Source organism: Galleria mellonella, unplaced genomic scaffold, assembly GCF_026898425.1.
Source record: "Galleria mellonella isolate WM207_F2 unplaced genomic scaffold, CSIRO_AGI_GalMel_v1 utg159, whole genome shotgun sequence".
NCBI lineage: Eukaryota > Metazoa > Arthropoda > Insecta > Lepidoptera > Pyralidae > Galleria > Galleria mellonella.
The window spans coordinates 3,021,256-3,042,599 of record NW_026442004.1 but is presented as its reverse complement, the minus strand read 5'-3'; the positions used below and the strand labels follow the sequence as shown (position 1 = coordinate 3,042,599).

The 21,344-nt window shown below is 33.8% G+C and overlaps 2 protein-coding genes across 4 annotated transcripts in view; one reads left to right on the top strand and one right to left on the bottom strand.

The window, feature by feature from the left end:
- LOC113518768 (AN1-type zinc finger protein 6) overlaps positions 1-3,843 on the top strand; it is a 35,950-nt gene extending 32,107 nt beyond the window's left edge. For all 3 annotated transcript variants that reach the window (XM_031913487.2, XM_026903749.3, XM_026903750.3), the window contains one exon: positions 1,475-3,843. In XM_031913487.2, coding sequence (XP_031769347.1) covers positions 1,475-1,623 — 149 coding nt within the window. In that variant the 3' untranslated portion in view covers positions 1,624-3,843. The remainder of the gene's footprint in view (positions 1-1,474) is intronic.
- LOC113518766 (scolexin B) lies at positions 3,340-20,239 on the bottom strand. Its single transcript, XM_026903744.3, has 6 exons — positions 20,080-20,239; positions 14,341-14,500; positions 6,257-6,410; positions 5,449-5,601; positions 5,212-5,349; positions 3,340-4,158 (listed from the first exon to the last, which is right to left on the bottom strand). Exons 1-6 carry the CDS (start codon positions 20,183-20,185, stop codon positions 4,003-4,005), a joined length of 867 nt encoding a protein of 288 aa, XP_026759545.2. The 5' UTR covers positions 20,186-20,239; the 3' UTR covers positions 3,340-4,002.
- Positions 20,240-21,344: the final 1,105 nt, after the last annotated feature.

Below are 21,344 nucleotides of genomic sequence, written 5' to 3'. Positions count from 1 at the left end.
TCCAATAAGGTCCAATAGTCCGGCTGTCATATCAGTTTAATATTGTAATGCGTGATTATTTGTATTTAAATTTGATTAATCATGTCAGAAACAAATAACATAATTAGTTGATTATACAGAATTGTAATTGAAACAAATTGACGAATCGTTATTTATTTATTTATTACATCCACTGAAAGAAATTGATGAATCACAAAAATATTTAACAAAAAATAATATAAAAAGATTTAACTGAAACAAAAAAAGTGAACACAAATACTCTGTAACAGAAAATACATCAAGTACGGGTTAAAAATATCAGATAAATAAACAGAATTTCAAGTTTATAGATGAATAAGTCGCTATAGATAAAGTACATTTGGTTTTCTTATAATATCGCTAACAGAAATGAGAGGATAGGTAGTTGAATATTCAGTAGAAACAAAAAAAAGCCAACAAAGATTGTACAGGAAAATAAATGGGTGAACTTTTTTTTTCACTCTTTGCATCGAGAGGAGTAATCATAGACAGTAAATGAATTATGTGCTTATGTAAATGAATATATGTCATTTTGAATCATTGACACACGTTTGCATGAACTATTTATCTGTTTGCCAATTGAATAAACAATTATTGCACGTCATAATACGGTATCTATAACGTGCCTACTGTTTTATAAGGTAATTAAGTAATCACGACAGAGTAAAATAATTATAATAATCTATATTAAACTAATCCCCTTGTTTTTCTTATGTTAATTATGATAATAATAAAAATTGTCTTACAAAAAAAAAAAACTTATTTCAATTGTGACGAACGACTAGTTATTTTGACCTAAAAACTAAATTACTTTTTTTTTAAATAATTTTTAAATTTTTTAATGATTTTGATAGAATATCTGTGAGATCATTCTGTAATAATTTTTCACATCCATTTAAAATTGACGGAGTTATGAAGTAACAAACAAAAAAAAAAAGAATACAAATCAATTGAATTGATATATGATCTTTAACCTTTTTGCATGATTTTTTTTGTTTGTGAAATAAATCAAGGTGATAAATTAAAGGAAAAATGGTTAAAAAAATAAATTTATAGCTATGTTTTCTTTTCTGCTATGGACATCAAAAAGGTTCCAGAAAATTAAAGTGAACTTATATATAATTTTTGGGCATGTTGATCTTTAATATGGTTTATTTCATTTGTTTGTGTACTAACTTTCGTTCAAATCCGTATTTCAGTAACGATCATGTTTACAATTATTGATATAATTATTGTTATGATATATGATCATACAGTTTGATTGTACCTTAACAAATAATTGTACTATATTACTTGTTAAACTTATGGCACAGTTCGTGTAGATTTCTCTTAAATACAAATGAATTTAATCTTTTTGAACGAAGCGTGAGAGAGCATAGTGCGCATACAGTGACCATTGTAAGTATGGTGTGTTGTGTTGTCGAGTCGCGTGTGACGCTTGTCGTTGGTTGTCCAGGGTTCGAGTGCCGCTGCGGGGGGCTGTTCTGCGCGGTGCACCGGTACAGCGACAAGCACGAGTGCTCGTTCGACTACCGGGAGCTCGGCGCGCAGGAGATTCGCCGCAACAACCCCGTCGTCGTCTCCCAGAAGATACACAAGATATGAGCTCTCCCGCCCACTCGATACATCATCACCGCACCGCATACATACCTTTTATGATTTTCTCTAAATAAACATTGGATCGAGTTTGTGTTTCTTATTTGCTTTTGTTGTTGTAAACTTTGACAAGCTACATCGAACTAATTCAGTTCACTGACAATTTACGATAATTACAACCGAGTCTTCTTTTGGACAGAGATATATTTTTGCGTATCGTTGTGCTAATGTTATAAATCGGAATCGCAGACTCGATCTAACGTGTATATAGATTTTTATTTGTGGCAAGTTTTCCTTTTAAATTTTTATTAAAAATTGTAGATATGTTCGTTTTGGGTAGGCATTTCAGGATTGATTTTTGAAATAATAAGTATGTAGAGTTTTGAATATTGTCCATTCACCTCCATTGTAAATATTAGATATAATTAATTATAGAAAGAAATCCTATATATTGTAAAAAAATAAAACTCCAAAAAAAGCTACATTGTTATGACTCTAACGGGGAGTATAGCGTGCTTAACTCATCGAGGTAACAATTGTAAGCTGAAGCTCAACGAGTGGGGCGCGTCCGGGCGGCCGCCCTCCGCACCTCCGTGTTGTTTGCCTACATGGAAACTGTACACAAGTTGCGCTGCCCACTGACGCGTGTATCGAGGGACATTGAATTGGTGACAATGATGCTTGGTGGGACTGTGAACGTGGCGTTACTGTGCTAGAGAACGATTTGTTCGCGAGTGTGGCTTGAGCAGCGAGCAGCGAGCTGCGAGGAGCCCGGCGGCCGGGCGTCGCTGGCGCCGCGCCCGCGCACACGCCGCTGGACTATGATTAACATCACCTTGAAATCGTTAGTACTGTAATTTTGGTTTGGGAAGTCGTCGCTTTCTTATTTGTCTAACATTCGGCATAAGTGACCCTAGTGTTTAGAGAGATTGTGGTGTGTATCGGCATTAAGGTGAGCGTGCGGCCCGAACGGGTGGGGCGTGTTTGCGGTCGCGTGGTCTTAAGGTCACGTCAGAGAAGACCTTACGTGCAGACTGTAATCATTGCAGCCAGTGATGAGAATGTGGTTAGCCGTCATATAGAAACTATGAACTGGACATCGTCAAAGAAGCATTTTGTTTTTATATGATGATCACTAACGCCCTCACTGGCTGTACTGGCTAAAGCTTGCACCGTATGCGTAGATCGTCGGTGATCGCGCGATCGCAGGCACGCCTAGCCCGCTCCCCCCCTCTCCGCTCTTTGTGTGAAAATTTAAAGTAAGCATATGAATAGTTATAAATATTATAAGTAGTCGACACTTTATATTATTACACATTATATAAGTAGAAAAGAATTATTTAGCTTTTTTCTTTTAATCACAATATTATTCAAAATTGTAAGTTGTATTATGTAACTTGTTCATTTTAGTGGTTGAAGTTGAGACATTGATACCTATGTATTGCTTCGTTCGACGTCCACGATAGACTAACTGATTGATTGGACTTAATTATTTAATGACTTTTGTTGTATATTTTGTTAGGTCATTGATTAATTTTGGTCTTTTTGCTTGAACATAATCGAAAAAAATGATAATGTTAATAATGATTGATTTTTCTTCTATCTTACTGTTTTAATTTAGTTATTCTTCTATTAAAGTCATTAAATTTTCAGGAACATATGTATTGTTATTGTTATTTTTTACCCACGGTTACGTTTAAAGGAAATTGAGTAAGCAAAAGGAGATATTTAAAAATATTATTTATTTCCCAACAGTAATAGAATTATAAAATTAAATCTAATTATAATTTGAGAAAGTTCTTAAGATTATTGTTTATCACAAATTGAATATCGTCAAATCGCTCACGATATCATTAGTGTAGTGTAGTCACATTGAGAGCTTATGTTGCATATGGCACACTTTGATATTTATTACTGTCCCGTACATAACTTTTACAAAATAACCAATAAATATTTCGAGGAGTCGTTGGAAAATGTATTTAGTACATTTCTAACTATATGGGCTAAAATATATATAAAATTAATATGTACGATCTTTGGCACACATCTAGTATACCATAAAAGATAATAGAATGTACAAATAAGACCCTGATTTTGTTAAACTTAATATACATATAACATAATAAATTTACCATAATAATTTTTGATTTTTTAAAAAAAAAACCCCGTTATACATCAGACTTACTTCATTAACTGTACTTCAGTTTTTTTTTTTTTTTTTTTATTATTTATTACAAACCACGATGTGCAGAATACCAAGTTATTGTTGTTAACTGCATAACCTTAGTTACTTTAGATTAGTACGTTATGCTGCGTCTATGTATATTACCAAATAAACGGGTGTTGGTATACAATTACTTGGTTTCTACATTAGTGATCATAAACACATTAGATGTTGGTGACTTTCCTAATCCAGTCCCTAACGCTTGCTATTCTGGAGAACACAACTAAGTTCCCGTTGCGGCACTCGATGGAATCGTTTTCAACCCAGGACGCGACACCAAGTAGTTTGCCGCCACCGACGAGACCGCTCCCGCTGTCGCCCTGAAACGACATACAATTTTAATATAAAATATTTTTTTATACCACTGAGGTGGCAAACAAGCATACAGCTCACCTGATGGGTAAGCGGTTACCGTAGTCTATGAACGCCTACAATACCAGGGGTATTACGCGTGTGTCGCTGACCCTGAGGAAACCTCTGTACCCCCCTTTTGAAGAACCCCACGCTGTAGTCTTGGAAAAACTGCGATAGGGAGCTCATTCCATAACCAATAATATAAAATGTCTTTTATTTTGCCCATAGAAGCAAATCTAACAAAGTCAATAATTCGGTTATCGGTTTTCATATTTAATGAATGCGAAGACTTGCTGGCAATTATTTGATTTTTTCGCTGTGAACACTGTCTTTTTGTATTTGAAATTAGATGTCTCCGTGTGGCAACGGGATTAAGTATTCAATTGCATCACATGTATTCATCCTCAATAAGTTTTAAGAGGCGATTAAATGGATCAAACGTCTGCAATATTACGTGCAAGGGAAACTAAACCCTTTGTCTAATCCCCTGACTATCCTGGAAAACGGTTTGGCAGTAATGTTACTGGATATGGAAGCGTACGTATCTAGTTCACAGTAATTGTAACGCGTTAGGCCTGCTGTAAGCATTAGTTATAAATGCTTCTGTTTCGAATAGATGTCAATTATAAGGTAACTTGTATTTGACTTAATGGCAGACAGGTGTGACAGATATTTATGTATGTTTTTGATTTATTCGATTCCGTGAAGAGTCTTGCAATCTGGAGTATGGAGTTAGTAATTGACTTGATGGAAACGTTAGAATGGCAAACAAGCTAACGGTCCACCTGATGGAAAATGGTAACCATCGCCTATAGACATGAACAGTACTGTGAACATAACAGTCTTCTGTTTCATCTATGATACTCCCATGCATCATCATTCCTGAGGACTAAGGTGTTATGTCTTTGTACCTTGTAAATTCACTGCCATATTCCACCCTTGAAACCAAATCACGGCCATGTAAACAACTACTTCATGGTAAAAACATGAATGGCATAATATAATATTCTGTGACTTACATTACACGCGAAATCGTATCTTGGCGGACGTCCTTTCGTGCAAATCATATCTTTTGATCTGTATTGCTCCAGTTTGAGGCATACGTCGTCTGCCTGGACGGATAGCTCCCTCCCGTGCATGATCTGACTCATTATACCCTGTAATATAATTGAAAGCGTTAATAATTACAAACGTTCAACTTTAATGCTTATCTTACAATAATAAAATACGATTGAACGGTTATAAAATATACTAACCCCATGGCGGTCAGTTCCGTAACCCGCGAAACCGGCATCGAGCCCTACGGGAGTCCTTATCTGGTCATCAAGCGGTATGACGGCTATGGTCTTATTGTTCAGAGGTAAGGGCGTTTCTAATTCTGCTAATAGGAAGTCCCATCTGGCTGCTATCTGTAATATTATTAAGTATTAAATATATTTTGTATGAATATAAACAAAAGTAGAATGGTATCAAATTACAAATAAATGTCATCATGTGACTAGTAAATAAAATTATGCACTAATAAAATAGGTACAAATAATTAATTTTTTATAGCCGTAATACCTTAAGATTATGTTCTGTAAAAAGTAATCTTCGTAAAATTAATAGAGATACGAGGAATACGTACGAGTAATATTTGATCTATTACAAAAATAATTTATCAAACTCGGTTTAATAGTAGCGAGAATATCGCATAAACAAAAAATATATTTTTTTAGTTACCTAATTTTATATATATATATATATATATATATATATATATATATATATATATATATATATATATATATATATATATATTTTGTCGTATTATTAAATCGCCAATCTCGAAAAAAGACATGCAAAAATTATTTTGTGCCAGTGTCGATGTACTCGTAACTGTAACACCTATTATTTTTTATTACCTATTATTTTTTTTGTCTCCACCAATTCACAATTTTTATCAGACGTTTAAAGGTTGACTAGAAGACATCCCTTTTATGGGATAAGTCTTTTCTTAAGAATTCTGTACCCTATAAAACTTCACTATACAATAAAGTGTTACAAAACAAACATGCCAGTTACCTGATTTAGGTTGAATTGTTTGGTATCGAGCCAGTAGGGTCCAACAGTGAATAAGGGGTGTATTACAAGCCTCTTTACTCGGTGAAGCAATCCGCTGTCATTTTCCGAGTTATTGGTTCCCGCCAATATGAATCCACCGCTTGTGAACAGGGTGCTGGAGACAGGTACAAGAAATGAACATATTTATTATTAAATAAATCATATATAAATAAGTAAATACCAAAGTCGTTTGCATGTGTAATTACCTATCTCTCTCTCACTCAGTTGTAAACTAAACGTGCTTTAATAGCTGTGTTTCGGTTTGAAGAGTGAGATATAGCAATGAAATTACAATGTATAGTAGTATAATACCATAGTCCAGAAATGACAGCATATTCTTTTTTAATAGGTGCAAATAAAATAGGGATCCCGCTTGCGCTATCGGTATGCATTGGCGGCGCACCAGTGAATGATGACAGTGATAATGAAGGCAGGCCAGTTGACTTCTCGTGATGAATTCAACAGCTATTAACCACGATAGATTCCAGGGGGGACCGCATGGAAGTCGACTTGATATTGCTACCAAAGGAGGCAGTTTTTTTTTTGATGGGTGAAAATGGTATAGTAACCCCACCTGCGCTAACGGAACACGCTGGCGGAGCACCAGTGAAGGGTGATAGATGAGAATAAAAACAGGCCAGTTAGCCCATCATGATGAATTCATCATGAATTAACCATGATAGTTTCCAGGGGGAACCGCGAGGAGGTCGACCTGGTTGGGTATATTGCTAGCAATGGGATTCTCAGTCACAAGGAGGCAGTTAGAACACATTAACAATTCCTTTCCCCTTGTTAGCGAATTTTTTTAATGGACGATAATGTAATGGTAACACCGCCTGCGTCAATCGTATACCGGGGCACCAGTGAGGGATGATAGCTGAGAATGAAAATGCAGGTCAGTTAGCTTATTGTGATGAATACACTGGAAATTCAGCGCGATGGTTTCCAGGGGGGACCACGTAGGTCAAGCTGATTTCCACGTGGTATTTTGCTAGCAATGCAAATAATATTTTAAATTTGTTTTATAAGTAGTTGTAAAATAATATCTACGACAATATATTTTTTTGTGTTGAAAAAACTGTTATAGAATTACTTAGGTATAACAAAATATACATATTTAGTATCAACTAGTTAGGCAGACAATATCTATTGGACCATGCCAAAATGACTCGCTTCGTTGCATTTCAGCTACACGGTTGAAATCACATTGTAATTCGCGACTAAAAATGAATAAGTAGGCACCTAGTGGGTATTTATCATAGCATGTTTATTTGTAAACAATATAATTATTTAGAGCATTACAAATTTTAACTAATAGGTGTATACCTAAAATAATAAAAACATATTGTCTAAACTAAAAACATATCTACAGAGTACAATTTTATTTATGTTTACTCTATAAGGTAATAAGTAGGTATGTAGGTGCGCATGTTAATTTATAAAATCTAGGTATCAAAACAAAACACAAAAATTAATAAAAAAAAAATCTTTAATGGATGATAACGAAATGAAAACATCGCCGGCGCTAACGGTATACATTGACGGGGCACCAATTTTTTTTTGATGGGTGAAAATGGAATGGTAACCCCGACTGCGTTAACGGGATACGCTGGCGGAGCACCAGTGAAGGGTGATCGATGACAATGAAAACAGGCCAGTTAGCCCATCATGACGAATTCACAAGGAATTTACCATGATAGTTTCCAGAAAGAACTGCGAGGAGGTCGACCTAGCTGGGTATATTGCTAGCAATGGGAGTCTTAGTCTCCATCACTAACAATCCCTTTCCCCCAACGGGGCACCAATTAGCCTATCGTGATGAATACACCTAGGATTCCAGCACAATGGTTTCCATAGGCACAGATAATATAATACTATACCCAGGGGGTACCACGTGGAGGTCGACCTGATGGTATATTGCTAGCAATGGGACTGGTAGTCCACATCACTAACAATCCATTTCCCCCCAATAAAAATCAATTAGGTAGGTATCTATATTAGTAGTAAAGTGGTCATAAATGAATTAAATCTCACTGATATTATAAACATGAAACTTGGAAAAGATATTTGGATATTTCGATTTTTGTATTTTTTAATGACAAACACTGTTACGTTACTGCTCATGTCTATAGGCGACGGTTACTACTTTCCATCAGGTAGGCCATCAGCTTGTTTGCTATTCTAAGTTTCATAAAAAAACAATAAAAAATAACACTGAAGGCATTCAAATTGAAATCGTCTTGTTGTCAACAAGATTTGAGCAACAACAAGCACATTTAAATCGCCATTTTTTATGAATACAGGGTTCGGAGAGTTGTCATCTGATGTAAAGAGCCAGCAAGAAACTCAACAGTTACTCTTTTAAATCTCAGTCTACATTATGTGTTGTTAACATTCGAATGAAATTCGTTACACACATAAACAGATTTTCGCCTAACAAAACCACGGGAAACGGTTAGTAAAATAATAGATAATCTACGTGTTTACAGATGTCGCAAGTCATACCTAGGTATCTAGCTCGTAAATTAAACATCGATTAACATAAATAAGAGGCTAAAGGAATGTGATTTTAATTACTGGCACAATAACGTCATAGTTTGTGGTTGCGGGTTATCAGCGTAGGTCCCACATTGGCCGGCCGTGATAATGAGTCTCAGAGCAAATCGATACAGCGTACAACGTTGCACTCAATGTTATTTACACCAAAAGAAGGCGACTTGTGACGTCATTACGGACGTAAATGCGGGTGAAATTACGACCGCGCATATTTTAAAATTACCCACATTTAGTAAATTCAAGGACGAAGTATGTCCATAGGAACTTCCCTATACACATATACACATCGCAACTTCACACAGAGTATCTATAGATAAAGCAAAAGCTTCCTTCATATCTACTACTTATACTAAATTATATTTGCCGTTTTTGCACTGGGTAAGATATACCAGCAATAGGTTTGGATAACTCCGTTCATACGACGTTTGTATTTTATCTTGTATTGATGTATATTGTTCACAATGCTACTTTTTTTTACTACTAAGGTGACAAACAATCATACAACCCGTTTGATGGTGAATGATCACTGTAGCCTATGGGCGTCTGCAACACTATGGGTGTCACGTGCGCGTTGCCGACCCTGAAGAAACCTTAATATATCCTTTTTGGAGAACCCCCTACTGTAGTCTCTTGGGAAAACCTCGACAAGAAGCTCTGTAAGCAGCTGTTACTTCTTACTGATAAATAGTAGTGGTGACACTGTTTTGAGGGGAAGGAATCGTTAGTAATGAGGTGGAATAGTCTCATTGCAAGCAATATATAAATAAATAAAAGTATAGTAATAAAGATTTTTTACAATATATCCTATTAGGTTAATCTCCACGTGTACATACTTCTGTAAATTATCGTTGTTAATGCCTTGTGAATTCGTCACAATGGACCTGCTCACAAGCATATACCGATAGCACTCCCACACCATTCGATTTTCGCGTCATTAAACAAATATGAGAACTCAGATAGTTGATTTTAAGTTCTACAAATCTGCATATAAGCATTTTTGTGAAATTTTCAACTGAAATGTCCCAGCTCCGATATTATTCAGCTACCTACACAGCCTCTATAAGACTTGTTTCTTTTAATCACCAACTTGACGAGTATATTCACAAGATTGGACAGCGAAGTGCTATGTATGTCTGTTCTCTACAGTTGTTCTGTCAAACAGATATGCTTAGTCTGATAATGACCGAGATGTGGATTCAAGGCTATATCGACTTGACGTGAATAACAAAACAAAATAAAAATGCAAATATGTACAATGTACGTTAAAGGAAATAGAATTTATAAGTTTATTTATACGTGAACTTAAATATATTAATTAATATTTATGATGTAAATAATTATTTATATGTGAAATAGTTTTATAATAATATATTATATAATAGAAATGACGAGGAATCCGGTAGCTGCTCCAATACATGGATAGCATTGCCTTGGACGGGTAAACGTCGCGTATTGAAATTGAGTTCCACAGAGAATTTGTGACCTACATAACAGCAATCGTGCTTTACCGTCTCTGGAGACTATAGTGTTTTATTTTTGTGTCGGAATTTACACTACACCTTTTAAATTAAGTAAACTAGAGGGAGAGAAATTTTAGTAATGGGGCTAAAGGTCCCATTGCAAAATAAACTAACATATAAGGTCGACTTCCTCGCAGTCCCCTAAAAACCACGTCGAATTATTGATATTCCATGTGAATTTATCACACGTGGCTTATCGTGACGAATTCACTAGAAATCAATCTTACTTCATACTTAGGGGAAGAGGAGGGATTGTTAGTAATGGGAACATCAGTTCCTGTCGCTAGCAACATAGCTCATCAGTTGGCCTCTTTGATTACAGCCGGTTCCCCCTGGAAACCATCATGGTTAATTATAACTGAACTCACCACGATGGGCCAACTGATCTGACTTCTCCTCATTATTTATTATCCACTGGTGCCCCGCCATGGTATCCCGTTAGTATAGGCTATTAATGTGTGAAAATGGAATGGTAACTTCGCCTACGCTATCGGTATACGCTGACTGGATAGTGATAGCTGATAGATGAGGATGAAGGCAGCTCAGTTGGTCCATCGTGAAGAATTAGGCAAGAATTAACCACGATGGTTGGAGAGCAACCGGGTGGAGGCCGTTCCTTCCCTCCCCCCTCCCGCCCCCGTAAACATCGGCGTGCGCACCATTCCATTTCCATCTATTAAAAAAAAACTTCATTCTTATTCCCACTGGTACTCCGTAAACGTAAACCGTAGGCGGGGTCCATCCCATGTTTATTTATTACAAAAAAAAAAAACTATAGCACTGGTTACGGAACTATTTTGTGCGTGTCCGAGGAGCTATTGGCCTCTTTTTTATTCAATAACTATAAAAACATACTCTTAGATTATATAGATAGAATGTCTCCATAGAAATGCTTCGAGAAAAACAGGTCAACTTTTTCATACAATTTTGCGCGATAAATAGTTATGAGTGATTTCTTATAACTTCTATATTTATTTTGTCTTATAATTTCTGCATCTTTTTAATACGTAAACACTAATTTTATTTATTAAATAATACGTCAAGATACATTTTATGTGTAAGTATATAGAACACTGATAAAAAAATGAGCTAATTTGACTATTAGCTGACAAAAAGTCGATCCGTTTTTGAAGCTTGATGCCTCTATCTATATAATCTAAGACCTACGTCTTATGACGAAAGAAAGGTAAAAAAGTATAATATCGATCTCAAGCTTTGTGAAGTTGTTTAACCGGATAAGTAGCGAGGACCAAAAAACCCAGCGCATGTGAAGTTGTAAGATGATTATAGGTAGGTGGGTAATGTTATGACGTTGTGTGCATTTGTTATTATTGCCTATTATGTTAATTCCTTGTAATTCTATTATTCATATTCCTTAGTGAAGTTTATAAATAAAATTACTCATTTACATAATATATACATTATTATTTTTAATTGCTTAGAATGGAATAATAGCCCTACCTGCGTTATCGGTATACGCTAGTAAGGTACCAGTGAGCAGTGATAGGTGGGGATGAAAGCAAGTAAGTTAGCCCGTCGTGATGAAATCCACAAGAATTAATCATAATGCTTCCTAGGGGGAATCGCGTGGAAGTCGACCTAATAGATTATACTGTTAGATCTTTTTACTAACAATCCCTTTCCATCCTATACATTATTATTAGGTATTAAAATAATGGTACAATAAACTTTTAAGGACCGCGATTGGAAATGGACAGGATTCAATTGATGTCAAAAAGCTTTATACTTATATATATAAAAATCTTTAAAGTTTAAATATAAAATATCCCAAATCAACTTTAACTTAAGTAGTGAAAGATAGTATTATAGTAGGTAGATTTATACATTGTAATATTATTAATTACGATGTTGATAAACAAGGCTATTTCAAGTACGTATCTAATTATGAATTCTTATGAATGTTTATAGGTACAACAAAGTTGCAAGGTATCAATAAATCCATATCTACTTATTTGTTTGCAGCTAGTATGCCATCGTGATATTGTGCAACTTTAACCTTTTTTCGCGCCATGTTCCTTGCGGGATAAGCAGAGAGAACCGAGTACCAAAAACCTTACATGTATTCCATTTTACCTTCATCGCTAAGAATATAACTTCCAATTATTGTTTACAGTCAGATGATGTTTTCCTTATACCTCATCGGTCTTTTTCTTTTCAAGGACAATGGTATAATATATAAATAATTATACATATAGATTTTTACATTGAAATACGTAGGTATATGAATAATTGCTATGTACATTGATTTTGAGTGCTTATCTTTACCTTTACAGAGTAAATTTTAATAACTCACCTATAATGAAAAATAATACTGTCTAATATATATAATAGAAGGTAAGATAGAAGATGCAGGTGGCTCTGGATCGTTCCTTATGGGGTGGGTCTATGTTTAACCGTGGGCAGATAATGGCTGAGATGAAGATGGAAAAAGGGGATAGGGAAGACCCAAGGCATAGTTACATCAAGCAGATCAAGGAAAATGTTGGTGTCGTGTCGTATCAAGAGGTGAAGAGACTTGCTGAAAATAGTAGTGAGTGGCAAGAGCTTCACCAACAAGAGCACTGCCTTTACATAAGAATAAATGAAATGAATATATTTCATGTAGTCCTACATACATTAATATAATAAACTAAAAAATATAAACTTAAAAAATACTGCACACTTCCTTGGAAATCGAGTAAGAAATTAAAGTGGCAACCCTTTTATATACCCTATAAATACCCTACCCTATAATAAGAAAATAAATACAGAAAGAGTAGTGTTAAACTATATTAAATTCAAACTATATTAAGTTACTTGATTAAGGTGTCCTATTCTTGGGGAAAGATTCATGCCCAGGTTCGGCCTTAGCGTACTTGATGCAACTGGGCAAATTTTTGACAGCTCCTTTAAAGGCGTTTACTCCAAAGTACCAACAAGTACAGATTGGGGGGGAAGGGACTGTTAGTAATCCAAATTACCAATCTCATTGCTAGCAATATACCCTATCAAGTCGCCATCTACGTGGCTTCCCCTGGAAACTGCTGCTGAATTCCAGGTGTATTCATCACGATAGTCTAAGTGACCTACCTTTTTAATTTCATCTATCATCCCTCACTTGTGCCCCGCCAGTGTATGCCGTTAGCGCAGGTGGGCTTATTCTTAATTTATCTTTTATTAAAAAAAAAACAGGTACAGATTATTCATCAGATCATCATCCGCGAGTTTGATGTGGCTTCACTGATGCGTGACTCGTTTTTTACATTTACATACATATATCTATATATATGCGTACATTTGGACTAAATCAATCCCATGTAAAGGCAACATCATCTCCATAAGTGAAACAATAATTTGGTTGGTAAAGTGACTGATTATGTCTCGTTTTACAATAGTTAGTGACAGTGACGGCGTTTGAACAAACCTCTTACAAAAGGATTTCATGCGTTTTGTGAACTTACACAAGAACTACGTAAACGCAAGTAAATTGGTGTTAATTTACTAAATCTCTTTACTCAATATTCTATTTCGGTTACGCCTGTAATAGATATTTTAATAAGTTTATTGACCTTGCGATATCTCCGACTTTTATTTAACTCATATTTTTGTTCATTTACTGAAATTAGAGATTCCAGAAGTAAATATTAGTAGTCGTGCAAGTAATATCTAAATAATTTTTTATATTGGATATGGATATAGAGGTATAAAAATATCAGAATAAGATCGAAAGATGAAATATGAAGATAGGCGATTTCAAAAATATCAATCTTTTAATTTGAGGTAATTAATTAATTGTTTAATTTTATTACTATAAATTTTGAATTATCGTGAATATCTACGTCAATTGGAATCCCAGTTATTTTCCACTACTGGGCTTGTGTGTTTTTCCACAATAATGATGAAATAAAGAACAGCATCCGTAGATATTTTACTGTAAAAATCCCGTAATGAACCATAAAAATTACATACCAGTGCGCCGCTGTAATAATCCAATTTGCACTGATGATGGATCCACCGCATACACCTCCGAATAGCACTGCATGGGGGAACTTCTCGTTAATGGGTATACTTGCTGGAATTTCATTGTTTTCTGTTAATTTACTGTCCAGAATGATTCTGTTTTCTTGCGCTGTGGAAATTGATGATTAAGCATTAGTTTATAATGATACTGAATGTACCTCCTCATATATTAATATGACAGCTAGATGCGCCGTACTATGGGCAGTTTAAACTTTATTTTTTAGTTCGACGCTTGTTCGTTTTTTTCGCATAAAATTATATTAGTTTTTATATTGCTTTAAAAGAATGCCAAATAATCATTTCGTTTTCACTCTGTACATCTACTTTATTTTTGTAGGCCTTGTGACATCGTACGTGTATGTTAAATGGAAAATATAGTTATTTAAAATATACAGGATTTTCCTGTATGTTATCTTTTGTTTACTTGTCTGACATTAATATTACCGAAGGTTAAAACATGTTGACAAATATGACGTGCAGCAAACCTATGAAAACGGATTAGTCATTAAGTATCTAAACACCTTATTATAACAATTAGTTATATGTACTTTAACACCTATTTACATTGCCAGTAGGCAGTACCTAGTAGACTTTTTTTATACATAGTGTTTAGTGTATATAGTCACATTGTCTCTGCAATACATTACACATGGGGGGAAAGGGATTGTTAGTAATGGAGACTGAGAATCCCTTTGCTAGCAATATACCCAACCAGGTTGACCTCCTCGCGATTCCCCCTGGAAACTATCATGGTTAATTCCTGATGAATTCATCATGATGGGCCAACTTGCCTGTTTTCATTCTCTTCACTGGTGCTCCGCTAGCGTATCCCGTTAGCGCAGGCGGGGTTACCATACCATTTTCACCCATTACAAAAAAAAAAACCTATGAAAACGGATTAATCATTAAGTATCTAATTACCATATTATAACCATTAATTATAAGTACTTTAATACCTATTTACATTGCCAGTAGGCAGTACCTAGTAGATTTTTTTTATACATAGTGTTTAGTGTATATAGCCACATTGTCTCTGCAATATATTACACATTATTCTACAAATAAACTGACTAAGCCGTTGACTAAACCTCTGTATTACGCATTAGTTGCCTGTTGTAACTTATTGCAATAGAGATACAATTTTAGAATATTGAGCACTGTTTACAAACAAGGTAACGTGACAGTCCACCTGACGAAAAATAGTTGCGTAAAGACATTGAGATCGATTTTGAGGCATCGTTTCTCTAAATTTATCTTTTAATGTAATATTTTTTATTATTTAAATTCATAGTTCTGTGAAAGTACCCTTTTATGGATCATAAAAAATAAAATTTATATTAAATGTAGTAGATGCATATAACTTAAATCTACTCGTATTAAAAAATTTATTCATATTGGTTTTTAGAGTAAAGATTTCGCTCAAACAAACGAAATTGTATTTTTAGAGATAGCTTTCAGAATCGACCTGAATTCAGTTATTATGCACTAATTATCCTTGCTAAAATTATAAATGTGAAAGTGAGTCTGTTTGTTATTCTTGACGCCTTACTGACTGGCTTAGAGAGGAGAGCACATTTTGATTACGTACAAAAGAGAGCTTTAGGTAATTAAAATAAGGTATATTTTTATATTTTACTTTTTTATCCGTTTTCGAGCATTCTCATAAACAATAAAAGATTTTAGTTATTTTATCCATTTACAATATACATATATTTCTTTGAAGGTACGTTTTTATATAGAGATATAATTACGAAATACTTGCTTAGCTAATTTGTACAGGTATTTCGTAAGTATTGAAAACAATTGAATATTTACTAATTTAAGACACAAATATTTTTCGCGGTTATTTACATATTTATTTATATGTTCCACGCGAATCTTACAACATTCAGAGACGATTTGTTCCGCTAACATTTAGAAATATCAACTCTTAAACTTGACCTCCAACCTACGGATATTTCGTAAACTTGCCACTGATGTATCTAAATGTCGGTAAGTACTTGTTGGTCCCATAAAATTTATATTAAATTATATCGTCATTTCGTAATATTACGTATGCCTTGTGTTTATTTCCGTCCTTTTTTTATAGAACTAAATCATGGATAAATTAACAAAGATTGGGTTCTATAAAAGAAACCGACTTTGATTTTAGCAAAACCAGTTGTTTTGATTTAAAATTATTATTAAATTTTAGTATACTCTGTTATGTCCATGGAAGTGCTCATGTCTATAGGCGACGGTTACCACTTTCCATCAGATCGGCCGTTAGCTTGTTTGCCATTCTAAGTTGTATAAAAAAAAAAACTATTACACTGATTTTTTTTTCATTTCTATAGAACATGTTTGTAAGTATATCCTTTCAGATAAAAAAAGAATTTTTCAAATCGCTTTACAACTAACGGAGTTATGAGGTAATAAACATAAAAAAATATAATCGAATTAAGAATCTCCGACTTCAAAAAGATGTCGGTTGAAAGCCAGCATTAATTTCAACATACGCTAGATAGAGAGATAAAATCATTAATCTTCTACTGTCAAATCTATCTACTGCCAGGTATTATCCTTATCTAAAGGTACTGTGGATTCAATTTGACTTTGATTTGTCCGCAAATTGTACTTTTTTCTATATAATAATTACATTATGGTTATATTAAACTTTAACAATGATATTCATGGAAGAAAACCAGAAGATGATTTATTAATGTGGTTCTAGGTTATGTTCTATTGTTGCTATGTTTAATTTTACTATGACTAGTAAATATGACCACGATTCGCACAAAATTCATTCTGATGTTTCATAATTCGTATTAAATAATATATTCTGTTACATCAGCTTAAGCCATTCCAAATAATACGAACATACCAAATTTTATCAAACTAATCGTTAAATTTAGCGCGAAAAAACGTACGATGTCTGTGGAGACATTTGATAGAGTGATGGAGATATTTGAGAAAAATTAATATAAGGAGTTCTAATAAGATCAATGAAAGTCAAAATAATAACTTATAGAAATTCTATCTGTCTGTATGTTTGATCTGGCATCACGCCAAAAATCACAGCACAGTTTTCACAGTACCTGAAAGTCTAACTTAAAATTTAACCTAGTGCAGGTATGTTTTATCTATGAGAAGATACGCCGTCTAGAAGTTTGGATCATTTCTAGATGGCGTATTGATTGGATTTCCTACTTTCCAGTCCACGCGTATGAACTAGCAAGCAAAATATTTTATAACATTAAAAAGGATTTATTTTAAAATTTCACAACACTATAACTTTTTAAATCAATCGAGGCATAGACGCTAGATAGACAGTTCAATCGAAATTACTCTTCGTGTCTTCAATGTAGCCTCGACGTCTTGTTTCACAGACAGATATTACCATACAATTACTTGGATGCTGATAAGTTTTTGTTAAGTTGTTGATGATTGCACGAACTCACGTTATGTAGATACATGTACTAACGATTTAATGACTTGTTAATTAAACTCAATTTCAAATATAATAGTGTGGCAACCCTGTCTTTTTGACAGATGATTTGCCCGCGCAAAATGGTTGTTGCTATAATATGTATTGGGAGCCAGAAAATATTGTTGTAACCTACTGGATTATTGCCTGTACCTTTTGTATCTTCTGCATATGTGGTGAGGCATTATATTATATTAAAATATTAATTGTGCTTGTATACCAAAACACCGCTGTTTGTTTGTACCACATCCTCATCGCGCGGTCTTCGCTCACAAGCCAACCCCAAAATAGTATAGACAAAAAATGATAAAAAAAAAACAACAAATGAAGAAAGAGATCTTTTTTTGAAAATTAGTCTATTCTAATGTGTGTGCTATTTGGCCGTGTAACCTAGCATAGAATAAGTGTCGTATTTTAATAATAAAATAGGAACGGACAGCGGCGTCCCTGTTAAAAATCTCTAAATGCCTAACTTTAGTTGCCAACTCGCTTGCCAAGCGTGACAACTACTAACAAAACTCCCTTTATGGAGAAACCTTATATTCAGTAGTGGACAGTTAACAGCTGAAATGAATATGTATAAGTTATACCTCCTACTGTCGTATTTATAGGTAGGTAAACATATCTTGTGTGATAAAAATCTATAGAAAATATAATGGTTTTCCCGATGCTATTACTGCTGCTAATTACTACCTACGCAAATGTTGCTTCGTAATATAACGGTGATAAAAATTGTATATTTCTGTACTAACATGAGAGTATAGTACAAATTAATGATGTTTACGTTCAGAATAGAGAAGTTAATCGTGAAATTTGTCTACTATTGAGTCAAACTAAAAATTACAATAATTTTGAATACAATTTAATATCTGTATAATATTTTATGAGTAAATTAAAGAGTAATTTGATGATAAAATATTAAATTTTAAGTTTTGACAATAATTTGACTAGTAATTTAATTATTTTACCAGAGGGAGACTTTGTACAAAAGTTTGATAATTAAATATAAAATTGTTTTGCAGTTTTGATAATAATTTGACTAGTAATTTAATTGTTTAATGCTTGTAATGTCCATGAGTCCATAGGCAATTTTTCGCTCATTAAAGATAAAAAAAAAAATAAAAAAAAAAAAATTTTATGCCTGTAAAGAGTTTACAATTTCGCTATTAAAGATGCGGACTAAACCAACATATTTTACTAATATTTAGATGGAAAAAAAGAATGTATTTGTTCATAACAACTTAATTTAACTTATGGGTAAGGACATAAGTTAATTCATCAATTAACATAATCCTGGTCACCTAAAAAGGTAGGTAAAACCTAGCAATTAATAAGTTTGATTTCTCACGAAGAAAAGTATCTTGCATGGTAGACAACAAATATACATTGTTTATTGTGTTTTATGTTTTTTATCTAGTTATCTAAGGATGTTTACAGATATACTTAATCGAATTTATATTTTTAATTTTTAGTAGCTATCTTCAAATGATTATTTAGAAGGTATTGACACCTGGCTCTATAAACTTGTGGTTGAAATCTTTGCTTAGGTATTTTAATTGATACCTACTCAATTAATAACGATTTTTATTACTTGTTATTATTAATTTTCATTATCATTTTAAGCTACTTCAAGTGATACACGATATTTCCGTTCTTACATCAATATATCCCGGTCACACGAACAAAGTTGTGTCTTAAAATGTATGTTTATATTTTTTGTGACTGTTTTGGTCTCATTTTAATTTTGTAACTGTTTTTTGTAGGGCAAAATTTTGATACATGTGGATTACAAGGGGCATCTCTTTTAAATGTCGTTGATAAGTTAATTACAGAATCCGCGCCGTTAATTCCTTTTAGGTACCTAAATACTGTTATTGTTTTTATAATTAGCTCTTACTCACTTGTTTATATTTTAGTTTTTATCTTAATTAAGTAATATGGCGATTTACGTATGATATATAATTTTATACACACATGTTTATATTTAGAACAGGATCTACGAGATGTACCGACATTTGATAGGATAAATAACTGAATGCAGTGTTCGTAAAATTAAAAAATTAACACATTTCATTTTTAACGTGTATGTCACTTAAAATTCATACGATTAATATACACGTCACAGAATTGGTTAAAATGTATGAAAATCACTTGAACTGTAGTATAGACACTATATTTTAAGATCCAATCGTTTATAATGAGGTAATAAGTTTTATACTTACATTTGGTTTCATCATCGAAACGCACGAGATCGTTGTCGCCGGGGCGTGCGCGTGCGCACGACACTAGCACGAGCGCGATCACAGACAACCGTTGCGGAGTGAGCATAATGCTGTTGTTTCCTCGCGTCCACCGGACTCACTTTATATAAGTACATTTACTTGATCGCCTCTTTGTTTTTATTTTGTACATTTTCGCCGTCAATGCTGTGAGTAATAGGTACTTTAGTTAAAGACTTTTAGTTTGTAAGTTCTGTTGATATTTTTTGTTCAATATCAAATTCTTAACAATTATTTATATCGTCATAAAGGTTCCTAGATATTAGGATTTTTTATAACAATCTAAATTAACATTACAAAGAGGAAAGATTTGAATTTTTGTTTGTAATGGGTAAACTAAAAAAATATTTAGATATACTAAATAAGTATAATAAGTAAATATTTATGATGATATTAAATAATAATACTTGTAATTTTTAGTCTGTTTGTGCACCTATTAAGGGACATCCTATTTCGCAGTAATGACAACGGTCCATTGGTATCTCCATTTTTCTGATATCCATCCATATTGTTCATGTGGCCACCATCACCATTTACAGACGGGGGAAAGGGATCGTTAGTAATGGGGTCTAAGAGCTTCATTGCTAGCAATATGCCCTATTACTCATAGATCGACCTCCACGCGGCTCCCCCTGGAAACCATCGTGGTTATTTTTGTGAAATTCGTCACAATGGCCTAACTGACCTGCTTTAATCTTCACCTGTCACTGGTGCCTTGCCAGTGTATACCGATAGCGCAGACGGGGTTACCATTCCATTTTTGTACATTAAAAAATCATTAAGAGTTATGGTATTTTTATATTGTATAATTAAAAAACAAATTAGACAAATAGATAGATACTCTTTATTATTTCCTCCAAAAGAATACAATAGTAAACTTGTTATAAATAGAAACAAACAATTTCCAGAAATGAGATTTTAATTAGACTACACTACAGACATAAACTTTTCAAAATTAAAATTTAAATAGATGGAGTGGAGACATCAGATCTATTGCAGTTTTAAGTAGGTAAGACAAGGATGAAGGGACTTAAGACTGTTCCTTAAGTCTGTTACAGAAGCCTAAATGTTCTGTAGTGTAGTGGACAAAAAATAGCTGAAATTATAATATTCTTAACTTGATCAATGTATCTGCATGACCATTCAGCGTTGTAATGCGGCAAGCCTCCTAGTTCCTACCAGTTGGAAGCGACCTCATAGAAATATTT

Coding starts and splice junctions, on each gene's coding strand:
- LOC113518766 (XM_026903744.3), bottom strand. CDS start 20,185: ATGCTCACTCCGCAACGGTTGTCTGTGATCGCGCTCGTGCTAGTGTCG. Junction 14,501..20,079: donor TTTCGATGATGAAACCAAAT/GTAAGTATAAAA, acceptor CAATTTCCACAG/CGCAAGAAAACAGAATCATT. Junction 4,159..5,211: donor GATACGATTTCGCGTGTAAT/GTAAGTCACAGA, acceptor ATGTCGTTTCAG/GGCGACAGCGGGAGCGGTCT.